General features: G+C 52.1%; 1 protein-coding gene across 1 annotated transcript; it reads left to right on the top strand.

The window, feature by feature from the left end:
* The first annotated feature begins 8 nt into the window (after window positions 1–8).
* Window positions 9–11250, top strand: LOC115527719 (dual specificity protein phosphatase 13-like). Its single transcript, XM_030335513.1, is given in 7 exon segments — window positions 9–153; window positions 2411–2614; window positions 3619–3713; window positions 7297–7444; window positions 7446–7471; window positions 9863–10083; window positions 10805–11250. Coding segments are annotated over 7 exon segments (984 nt in total). The 5' UTR covers window positions 9–66; the 3' UTR covers window positions 11008–11250.
* The last annotated feature ends 761 nt before the right edge of the window (window positions 11251–12011 follow it).

The raw sequence follows: 12011 nt of genomic DNA on the forward strand, positions 1-12011 counted from the left end.
GGCCTACCTCATGCTACACCAGCAGCTGTCCCTGCGCGAGGCAGTGATCACCGTGAGGCAACACCGATGGGTCTTTCCCAACCGAGGCTTCCTCCACCAGCTCTGCCAGCTGGACCAGCAGCTGCGGGGTGCAGGCCGGAGCTGAGGGGCCAGGTGAGGGCTGGGCAGGGAATGAGGAGGTGAGGGGCAAGACTGGGTGCAGTTAAGAAGTGAGAGGTCAGGTCAGGGCTGGATGGGGAACCAGGAAAGGGAAGGCCTGTGAGGGTTGGTGGGGGACATGGAATGGGACCAGTTCAGAAGTGGGTTGTCAGGACTATGTGTAGCCAGAGGGAGGGTTGAAGGGGCCTGGCTAAGGCAACCTTCCAGAAGGAGCCTTTCTCCTGAAGCCTACTCATGTTCTTCAGACCCCTGAGAGGATGGAAATGTTAGGAAGGAAAGAGGTGGAAAGTATATAATGGAAGAGGTGAGGCCTTCTTACCTGGTTCTGATGTGGGCTGCCCTGTTTCCTTGGCCAAAAGCCAGTGGGGGCTCACCTGAACCCCACTAAGGCAGCAACACCGCCAGTCCTGACACCTGTGGGCTGTCTGGACATTCCCACACCTCTGCATACCTCCTTCCCAGGTCCAGACCCCAGCTCCAGCTCTGGGGGGAAAGTGGGGCTACAGCTGTCACTCCAGGCTTAGCTAATTTTCACATCAGCCCTGCCTCACCCTTCTCACAATGGAGAAGGAGTACAGGTACTCCTGCCACCAGCCATGGCCTCCTTACCTGAGCCCAGCTTGATATAAAGTTCTCCTGCCATCATGCCATTCCATTCCTTGCCTCAGACCCAGTACCCCACTCCCTACCTGTCCTCCCCCAATCAGTCTGATCTCAGAGATCCACAGAAGCAGCCTCCCTAACTTCATTCCCTCTCAGGTTCTGAGGACCCCTGTAGGACATTAAAGGTCTATCCAGCTCCTTTCTACTTCCGTTTACCCTCCGTCCTGCGGCCCCATGTGCAGTGCATTCAGAGCATTAGCAGATGGTCCTTAAGTTACAGAAGAGGAACAGATCCTCAACACTTCCTCCCCCAGGTCTCCCCACTCCTGATGGGGGCCTCCTGTATCCCCAGCTGCCTAGTAGAAGGAGTTGGCTGCTCCCAACAGCAACACTGCTTCTCAGGCTCCTGGCCCACAAACGGTCACCGAGGTGCTACTTCAATTTCTTTGGCATCAGCCCTGTTTTCCTCCAGCTCAGCTGGGAGGCCACAGGGACGTCTCTTCCTGTGGTGGAGTGGCTGTGCTGGCACCAGCATTGTGAGGGAGCTGCGGTGTCACCTGCCCTTCTTCTCTCACCATGCTGAGGCTGGGTCTGTTTTGTCTGTCCCCAGTAGCCCACCTGCCTCACATTCACATCCCCCTTGAGGGCCATCAGCCAGGGAGCTAAGCCTCCTACCCATGCTGTGCCTTCCCTCATCTCTCCTCAACCCTGACTTGGGCTCTGTGCCTCAGTGCCCACTGGCTCAGAGGGGTTGCCAGCTAGGGGTGGGTGATGGGCCTGGGCTCTCTTGGGAGTTGGAAAAGTGGTAGCTTTTTCCTACCAAGAGCTTCCCAGGATGTGGACTGAATTTCCCTCTGCCCTGCCCCCCACTAAAAGCTGTTCTTGTTTCTGAATTGGTAACTGGCACCACTGCCAGGGAGCCATGTAGCAACACTGACCCCTTCCTGATACTTTCAGAAGGATGAGCATCTTGGGGATGGGGATCAGAGCAGGACGGAGAGATAGGTTTAGAGTTTGGGGGTGAGTGTAATGGAAGAAAATTAGGGTTATAGCCGTGGTTGGGATTAGGCCTAGGGCTGAGCTGGGTGGGAAACCACTGTGCGGAGCTCTGTGGGTATGCGGAGCCAAGAGGGAGACAAGAATGGCATGTTCCCATCCTGCTGTCTCCTCTAAACAGGTTTCAGGAAACTGGTGGAAAGCAGATCTCTGGTTATGCCCAACTGCCCCACTTCCTTGGCTTGGAACCCTTAAATGCCCTGACCTCCAACTTCAGTATCTCTCCATCAGGCGGCTTGGGGGAAATCAGTTGGGCTGCAGCACTGCACACTTCCTTGAGGTGCCACCCACCAGACAGCCTGTGCTACTGGAGTCCCCAGGAGTTGTGCAGTGTGCAGCCTATATGGCCATACACAGCAGACCTAGGGACTCCGAAAGATGAGGGGGCCTTGGGGAGAGGTCATTTCTCTCCATGAGCCTAGGCCCCAGGACCTGCCTTATTTCTCCCAGCACCTGTACCCACTTGACCTTACATAGAGGACTCAAGGCAGAGGCAGGTTTAGATGGCAGTTCTTGCCTCTGCCCTGACAAGTCCCAGCCATTCTGGGACTTGGGTTGCCTGCCTGTAACATGGAGCTCATCTCTTCCCCAGAGCTGGTCATTACTCCCAGCCGCAGGGCTGTGCCACTTTGCTGCCCTGGCACTGGTCCTGTTGGTGCTGCTGGAGGCTCTGGCCCAGGTGGATTCCAAGAAGATGGTAAGAACCCAGTGTGGAGTCTGCCCTAGAGCCTGCTACTCCATCTGCTTCCTCCCGCTGCCTGCACTCCCTGCCAGCCACTATCTTCAGTCCCTGCAGGTGGGAATGGTCTGCCTTCTCAGCCAATCCTGAGGCTCCTTAGGCAGGGGCTCCAAGTTTCCTGGGGTGGGAGGATGGGAGGAGAGCGGGAGGGGACTCTAAGTGTTCATGATTGCCCTTAGCCATAGCTGCCTCCACCAGCTCTCCCAGGGCTCAGGGGACCCCAGCAGGGGCTGAGCCCTAGCTCACCTGGAGTTCAGACTTCAGAGTCACCCTGTAGGTGTGGCCGCAGGTGTGCATATGTCTCTGTGTGTGTCTGTCATCTGGGAGTGTGTGTGGAGGAGCCCTGAAGTCTATATGAGAAGGTATCTGGAGAGCAGGAAGGATTCTAACAGGCCTAAATCCAAGGTCCTTAACTGACCACAGTGGCCTTGGAAGGACCCCAAAACACCATCTTGCTGACCTCAAGGGACAGGAGACCTGGGTTAGGAATACTTTCTGGAGGAAAGAGGAGCCTGGCAGAGGGCAGAGTGGCTTCTGGACACACAGCCTCTGATGGCAGGCCAACGCAGGTCTAAAGGCCTGCTCTGAACCCCACTTACAGCTTTGTTAAGTGTACCCACACTTCCCTCAGCCTGGGTCTTCTAGATCTTAATCCTGGGCCAGTCCTATAATCCTCAGCTCCCAACTAAGCACCCCTGGACCTGGGTTCTGATGTTGACATCACTGCCAGTTTGTGTCTGGTTTTGGCTAGTCTCTTTTCTGTCCTCCTCCATGGAAGATCCTTCTAGCTCTAACTTTCTTCCCATCCTTCATACCACCCTCGAAGGCCAAGGGAGCTTTTAAAATGGCTTATTGGATCTTCTTTCTCCCTGCTCCACATATGCATACACACCATAGCAGACCCCTGCGAGCTGCCTCCACTCCCAGCAAGGCCAGATGCCTGGCTGGGCTTGGCACTGACCATGCCAGGGACCCAGTGGGTGAGTTGGGAGTGTCAGGGGGAGGCCAGAAGAGGGGAGCAGCACATCATGCTTTATAATTAAACTCAAATCAAAAAATAGAAACAGCATCAAGTGTGCGGAGACAGGCAGCTGGAAGCCGGCAGCACAAAGTGGCCGTCAGAGAAGACCACAGCCTGGGCCAGATATCCCCACAGGTGGGTGAGTGCCCCTATTTCAGGGGGGCCACAGAGCATGCTGAGTCATGAGGGTCAGGGCACCTGTGTCTATGTGTGTTGTGGAGGGACTGGGTTAGACTGGAGGACAGAGTGGGCTAGAGATACAGGCACAGACAAGAGCAGAATAGTCAGAAAGATGTGGGCTCAAATCCTGGATCCCATGCTTACTGGCCGCGTGACCTTGAACACATCACTTAATCTCTCTGAGCCTCAGTTTCCTCATCTGTAAAATGGGGATGATAACGTTATCTGCTTTATAAGGGTACCGTGATGATCCAATGAGAAAATGTAAGCATTTAGCTCTGTCTGGTACACAGTCTATCCTTAGTAGGTGGTGAATATAATAACAATTATTGCTGGACGGAGAAAAAAAAACCTTAAGAGACACAAAGAAACAGAGACTAAGCCTCACTGTCCTGGGGGAGGTTACTCTCTACCCAGGATATGGCTGAGGCTTGAAAGGGTAAGAGTAATAATAGTAGTAATGATAATAATAGTAAGATGCACCATTCTGAGGCATTACCATAAGGCAGACCCTGTGGGAGGTGCCTTACATTTCGTATTTCATGAAATTCTCACAGCAGCCCCATGAAAAAAACTGGCTCGAAGAAGACCATACAAACACCTGACCTGAGAACTGCCCAGATCTGTCCTCCTCCAGGGCCTGCGTGCTGAGTGCAGAGCCCCACTGGCAGCTCATGTTGGCTGCCCGCCTGCCACCCTCCCCGAGGCTTCCTTTACCAGACTCCTCACTCGTCTTGCCCTGAGATCTCTGGCCTCAACTCTCCTGTGGCCACAGTCCCATCTGGTCTGCTTGGGGAGGAGGAGGGGGAAGCAGAGAGCCTGGGGAGGAGGGAAGGCCAGGGGGACGTCTGGAGCTTCAGCTGAGGAGGTGGATGGCAAGAGCTGCCCCCCGCCCGGAGGAGGCCTGTGCCTTGGCCTGCCAGCAGGCAGAGTGGTGTGTCAGGGGCTGTGGAGGAGCATGAGCTCCTACGAGAGGCTGGGGAGAGCAGCATAGACAGGAGGAGGGACACACACAAAGACAGAAAACAAATACCTAAACTTGTCAACAGTGGCAGCACAAGAGCAGAGAAACCACTGCCCACAGAGGCAGGTATTCAGCTTAGGGAGAAGACACAAGAAGGAGGCAGAATGAGGGCCAGAGTGAATGAGGAGAAGAGCCAGGCCTGACCTGTCCCTACTAAATGTTGGGCGCATGCTTCACTCTGTGGTGGCCAAGGAGATGTGGGAGGAGGAGTCAGTCCAGGTCCGGGGGCAGCAGAAACCAGAGGAGCTGCTGTAGCCACTGACTTCCCTTCCTTGGATGTGCCTGGAGCTTGAAGGATGAGTTCTTGCGCAGGGGCTGGACCCCAGTAGGACAGAGTAGACAAATGTGGGGTACATCTGTGAGCATCAGGTATGAGAACCTAGGTGGGACCAGACAAGGAGTACCCCAAAGTCCAAGGAAAAGGCCCCCATTCTTCAGACTTGGGTCTAAGGCCCCTAGGAGATTGAAACATGGGCTGTGGTCTAACAGCCCCCAATTTCCTGATCCCCTGCTAGTTCCTCCTCTTCCCAGGAGCCCCCTTGGGACCAGCTCTTGTCAGCCAGAGCCTGGCTGCCTACTCCCTGGCACAGCTGGACTGCGATGCACCCAATGCCACAGGGTGGCGGAAGTACCCCACGCCAAGCTCAGAGGCCAGCGTGGGTCTGCCAGGCTTCCCAGAGCTCCAGCTCCTGCAGCTGGAGCTGCTGCGGCAGACCAGTGTGGCTGTTGGACAACCCTGGGGCCTGGGGCTTTCCTCCACCTCAACACACTATGCCACTCCCTACCCTGTAGCTACCGCAAACCCAGCCACTGCTCTCATTCTCAGGTCACACCCCCCAGGGAATCCTAAAGTCAGGGCAAGGCCAGGATCTTAAACATTAGACAGACCATCGGCAGACAGGAGCAAAGACTTGCTGGAGGCCACCAAATGAGTTATGGCCATGCTGTCTCCCTCCCTCCAAAGTTCTCTTTCCACCCACTTCAGGTAGCTTCCATTGGACATGGGAAGCTCAGGGCCAAAAGCCTTTCATCCCAAAGAGAATGCAAGCAGAGAGGGTTTGAAAGGACTGTGCTTCAGTCTTATAGCAGCCTAGGTCTGCTCTCAGACCCCCACCCCCACAGGCTCCAAGGGAAGGACCTGGAATTCTAGCCGCTTCACAGCGTTTGTGTTCTGGGCGGAACCTGCCTAGCCCAGTTCCGCTCATGTGCTGATCCTGTCCCTGTACCCACTCCCCCATTCCTGGCCCCGACCATGCACTAGGTAGGTGGCAGGACATTCAGCCTGCCCTGAGAGGTCCAGTGGGGGATGAAGGGGGAAAGCTGGGTCTTCACTTCCACCCTGACCACCGGCTACCGCTGGGTGAGCTTGGCCAAGCAATGGCATCCTGGGTGCCCATTTCTCTTCCTGGTCCTGGAACTGCCTACCAAAGAGAAAAGATGTTCTTCCAGTTTGTACCCTTCCCTAGTACTGGTGAAGGGGCCCAGGGACAATTAGCCAAGATAGGCACTCCTCCCAGCACAGCACCAGACCCAGGTTCTGGTGCCACAGATAACCCAGCTCTGCAGGGTCCCGGATACCCTCAGCCAGATGACTCCTGACACAACTCACCCTCCCTGGGTGAGGCCTGATCTTCAGCACTGGCCTGAGTCATGGGGGTAAGGAGGAAAATCCCAGGGCCTATAGGCAGATGTGTGACCCCAACACTAGGCTCTCATGTAGAGACAGACGGATTAGTAGTGACCATTCTCTGGAGTCCCCAACGATGGCAAGTGGAAGGCTTAGAGACAGAACGGAAGGAACACAACTGGATAGAAAACCCAGCCTTGCTACTTATCACCCATATGGCTTTGGGCATCACTTAAAAATTCTCTCTGACCTTCAGCTTCCTCCTATGTAAAATAGGGAACTAACCCAAGTGAGGCCTCAGGCCTATAAGAGCATCAGTTTACTTAGCACAGAAATACCAACAAATGTCAGTTCATGGCCCAGGCCCCCTTATTCCTGAGATGGGCTCTGCCCTTCAAGCACCTGAAACTGGGAGGGAATGGGGACCTGGGGAAGTAGCAGAGGAGGGAGCTTGAGATGAGCTGCCAGGTTGTGGGGGCCTTCGTAGGTGCCCTCTGAGAGCCACAGTCATCTGAAGTCCTCATCCCTATAAAGTCCCAAGTACCTGTGACTTAAGGGACAGGGTCTTCACTGACTAGTTGTTACAAACAGGGAACTCCGAGGGCCCCTTGGCCAAAGCTTCCACCATCAGGGACCTCTGGGAAGTGCAGGGAGAGAGCTTCTCAGCTTCACAGGGGGTGACAAGGGATTGATTCCCTTGTTCCCTGGGGAAAGGGTCTAGGCCTCAGCCCCACCTGAGCTGGTTAATAACCTCATCCAAAATAACTGAGGCCCTTTTGCAGCATCCAGTGGCACCTGGGCACTGCACCATGCCTGGGCCTTTCCATCAGCTTGACCCACAGGTAGGGATCCTGCCCCCAACCACCACAGTGTCCACTGTGTTTCAGAATGAACTCGCTGCAGAAGCAGGACCTCCGGAGGCCCAAGATCCATGGGGCAGTCCGGCTGTCCCCCTACCAGCCACCCACACTGGCCTCCCTACAGCGCTTGCTGTGGGTCCGTCGGGCTGCCATGCTGAGCCACATTGATGAGGTTCTGGCCCAACCTCTTCCTAGGAGATGCGTAAGTACTACCCACGGTGGTGAGGTAGAGGGGTACAGAAGGAGAGCCTCTCCGAGAGTCCTCCAAGAGCAGAGGTGGCACCCTCTTTGCCTCCCACTATTTCTTTCCACATGTTCCTTTCCTTCTGTATTACTATTAATTTTAGCTGTGGAAACAGAATACACATAAGAAAAGTGCATAGAGGGGGTCATTCAGTTGAGTGTCCAACTCTTGATTTCAGCTCAGATCACGATCTCAGAGTCTTCGGATTGAGCCCTATATCTGGCTCTGCTCTCTCTCTCCTTCTGCCCCCCCCCCCACTCACACACATGCACTCTCTCTCTCCCCCTCTAAAATTAAAAAAAAAAAAAAGAGAGAGAAAGAAAAGAAAAAGAAAAAAAGAAAAGTGTGTAGAGCACATATGAACTGTTTTGCCATCCAGGACAAGAAATAGGACATTACTTATGCCCTAGAAGTCCCACTCATCATAATCCCTTTCCTTGTAGATAACTACTAAGTATTGAAATAATTATTTCCTTGCTTTTTCTTTATGGTTTTAACACCTATATACCTGACAATGTAGTTAGTTTTGTTTGTCTTTTAAGTCATATGAATGGAATCCTATTGTGGATCCTTTGTGCCTGGCATCCTTTGCTCAGTGTTGTAAAATTCACTTGCATTATATGCAGCTGAAGCTCAGTCATTTTGCATTGCTGCATACTATTTGTTTGTATGACTATCCCATAGTTTATCCATTCTATTGTACGTGGGCATTTGAGTTGTTTTCACTTTTTGGCTATTATGAACAGTGATCCTAGGAACAGTCTAGTACATGGTTCCTGGGAATACACACACCAAGTTTCTATAGGGTGTATATGTATAAGAAAGTAGAATTGTGAGTCATTTCCCCAAAAGTTTTCCTAAAATTTGGAATCTATGGATGAATATATTGTGGATTTCAGACATTTTCCCTAATATTAGAAAATATGGTTCAATATCTTATAATAATATGGCAAATATGCTTTCCCCGCACCAGATAACCAGTTATAAAATCCTTGTTGACTTTTTAAAAATACACACACATGGGGCATGTAGGTGGCTCAGTCGGTTAAGCATCCTACTTGCTCAGGTCATGATCTTGCAGTCTGTGATTTCAAGCCCCGCATCGGGCTCTGTGCTGAGCGCTCAGAGCCTGGAGCCTGCTTCAGATTCTGTGTCTTCCTCTCTCTCTGCCCCTCCTCCGCTTGTGCTCTGTCTCTCTCTCTCTCAAAAATAAATAACATTAAAAATAAAAATATCAGACATAAACGCTTTGTCACATTTTTTTTTTTTACAGAAATGATACCTCTTTCTAGTCCCATTTTGTAATCTACTTTATGTAGAAAGATTTTTTTTTAAAGCTTTTTGAATGGAACCACACATCCTTTGAAAACATTTTTAAACAAAGTTCTGTATCCTGCATTCTTTTTAAGTTTATTTATTTATTTGAGAAAGACAGAGACAGTGCTAGTGAGGGAAGAGCAGAGAGACAGGGAGAGAGAGAGAATCCTAAGCAAGCTCTGAGCTGCCAGGGAAGAGCCCAATGTAGGGCCAGAACTCACCAAACTGTGAGATCATGACCTGAGCTGAAACCAAGGGTCAGACGCTTAACTGACTGAGCCATCCAGGCGCCCCAATGTAGCCTGCATTTTTCACAGGTGCTCAATATAGCACAAACACCTTTCCTTGTTTACCTGCAACAATCTACAACATTTTAGTAGTTGCATAGTATTTCATTTAGATATACCATACTCAGTCTCCTATTACAAGATAGTGATTTTTTCCAATTTTTCACTATCTTGAATATCATTAGGTCCAATTTATATATGTCTGTGGGCACATTTTGGGTTTTTTTTCAAGTTCCTAGAAGGGGACTTGCTGAGGCAAAGGATGTATATATTATGCATATATTTTTTACTTTTTTTGTTGTTTATTATTTTTGAGAGAGAGAGAGAGAGAGAGAGAGAGAGAGAGACTGAGAGCAAGCAGGGAAGGGGCAGAGAGAGAGGGAGACACAGAATCGGAAGCAGGCTCCAGACTCTGAGCGCTCAGGACAGAGCCTGATGCAGGGCTCTAACTCACAGACCGCGAGATCATGACCTGAGCCGTAGTCGGCCGCCCAACCGACTGAGGCACCCAGGTGTCCCAATATATATGCATATTTTAAGGCTTCTGATGCATGTGGCCAAACTGCCCTCTAGAAAAGTTGGGCTGCATGAAACGGAGTCTTGATCATCTGGGCCTGTTCACTGTTTCCAGTCTCACACTTGGAGGAGGGGTGGCAGAGGAGGGAAGGGGACAAGTTCCAGCCCAGCCAGAGGTGACCCAATGAGACCTGCCCCACCTCTCAACGTCCCCATGCCCTCCCTGCAGGTATGCAGCCCGGGACAAGAACAAGCTGACCCAGCTGGGCATCACCCATGTCGTGAATGTTGCTGCAGGCAAGTTTCAAGTGGACACAGGTGCCAAGTTTTACCGCGGAATGCCCTTGGAGTACTATGGCATTGAGGCTGATGACAACCCCTTCTTCGACCTCAGTGTCTACTTTCTGCCTGTTGCTCGATACATCCGGACTGCCCTCAGTGTTCCTAAAGGTGAACTGCTGGGGAAGACACTGGGGTGGAGGTAGGGGTAGGGATGGTGGTGAGGGGGTGGGATCTGGGGCACTTTTCCCAGTAGCACTGGTGGGTGGGGTGTCCAGAGTTACAAACATTTTCAACAACCCTCCCACCCCATGGAGCAAATAGCTACTACCATTTAGCGAGTGTCCCCTTCAGGGGACCAACAATCACAGACATAGCTAAGGCCTGATGTGGTTCAGGGTAACCATCCCTCAGTAAGAGGTCTGGCGTTGGGCAGAAGGTACACAACCTAGCAAAGGCTAAACAGACCCCTCTAAGATGAGGCCTTGGCATAGGGCTGCAGGGATAGAGGAGAGAGCAGAACTAAGGGGGTAAGGGACACTCCCTCTAATCAACCACAAATCCAGGGGACTCCAGGAATACTGTCCCCTCTCCCACCCTTTACAACAGGATGGCAGAGTTGGAAAGGATGCCAGAAGAAGCACCTTGGACCTGGAGAAGGGAATCCCAGCTGTTAACCTTAGCTGGGCCACTAACTTGCTCCGTGACCTTAAGCCAGTCCCTTTCCCTCTCTGGGCCTCAGCTGCCCCATCTGACTGTAAGAACATTGTCAGTATTCCAGGGTGCTGTGATAGGTGGGCTGAAGGATGGCCAGAAGCATCTCCAATTCCTGCTGGGGTGGGTGGTCAGTGTGAGGGCAGGTAGCTGACGCTAGGTTGGGTCTTTCCAACAGGCCGTGTGCTGGTACACTGTGCTATGGGGGTGAGCCGCTCTGCTACAGTTGTCCTGGCCTTCCTCATGATCTGCGAGAACATGACGCTGGTGGAGGCCATCCAGACGGTGCAGGCCCACCGTGATATCTGCCCCAACTCGGGCTTCCTCCAGCAGCTCCAGGTTCTGGACAACCGACTGGGGCGGGAGACGGGGCGGCTCTGACTTGGTGAGCAGCCAGAAGCCCTGACCTTCTGGCCAGCATGGCCCAATCCAACCAGCCTGGCCCTGGGGACAGCAGCCTCTGCTGTTTCCAGTGACCTTGAGGTATAAATAGCAAGTGGGGGCTTAGCTGAGGCAGAAGCAGGGAGAATTGAGTGGTGACCTTTAGCAGGTGGATTTCCCTGACCCAATCCAAAGATTCTTTATACAAAAGAGAGTTCAGTCTGTCTCTATAATAAATGTTCATCATAATAAAGACAGGAGATCTTCTGGTGGTTTGTGGGGGTGGTGGCTTACTTTCAGGATGGCCGCGAGAGTCCAGAAGGCTTGCCAGCTCTGAGTCAGCATGTTGGCAGCCTACAGAGAGAGTCTGAGTCCATGTTGAGTCTTTGTGAAGAAAGAGGGCACATGAGGATCAATTAGTAGTATCTGCCTTGGGTACAAAAGGGAGGACTGGGAGTACCAGCGCTGAGAATTAGCTGGCCTTTTCCTCATCTTGTCCTCCTCATATCATCACCCAAGAGCAAGGTTGTCTGAATAAAGACCAAGGTTCAGTCCGTCACCATCCTCCTCCATGCCCACCCCATCAAAAAGCGATCATCAAAACTTGCTGTACAAATAACATCTCTTGAATCTTTTCACTTATGCGTACTTTCAAAAGGACAGACTAAAACAAGCACCAACTGAGAGAAGAGGGTCTAGGGAAGAGACAGCCCAAGAGTCCTGGGTGAAGAATGGTTTTATGAAGCAGCAAAACATTTAGTTCCAAGATTCTTCGTTTTGTGCCCTAATAGCACAATATGAAAAGCCCCAGGTTCCTCAACTGGAGCAAAGTGTCATGGGCTGCTCTCCTCCCACCTCTCAGGCTGCTCCTATTTTAGCCCTTGTCTCTTCCAGCTGACCCTTAAGCCTCAAGGTTTCTCATGGTTCTGGCCACTGCCTCTTCTCTTCCTCACAGTTCTCACTCTGCTGGGGGGGGACCCTTTGCCCCTACTCCAGCCTCAGTT

The sequence above is a fragment of the Lynx canadensis genome, chromosome D2 (genome assembly GCF_007474595.2).
Source record: "Lynx canadensis isolate LIC74 chromosome D2, mLynCan4.pri.v2, whole genome shotgun sequence".
In the NCBI taxonomy this organism is placed as follows: domain Eukaryota; kingdom Metazoa; phylum Chordata; class Mammalia; order Carnivora; family Felidae; genus Lynx; species Lynx canadensis.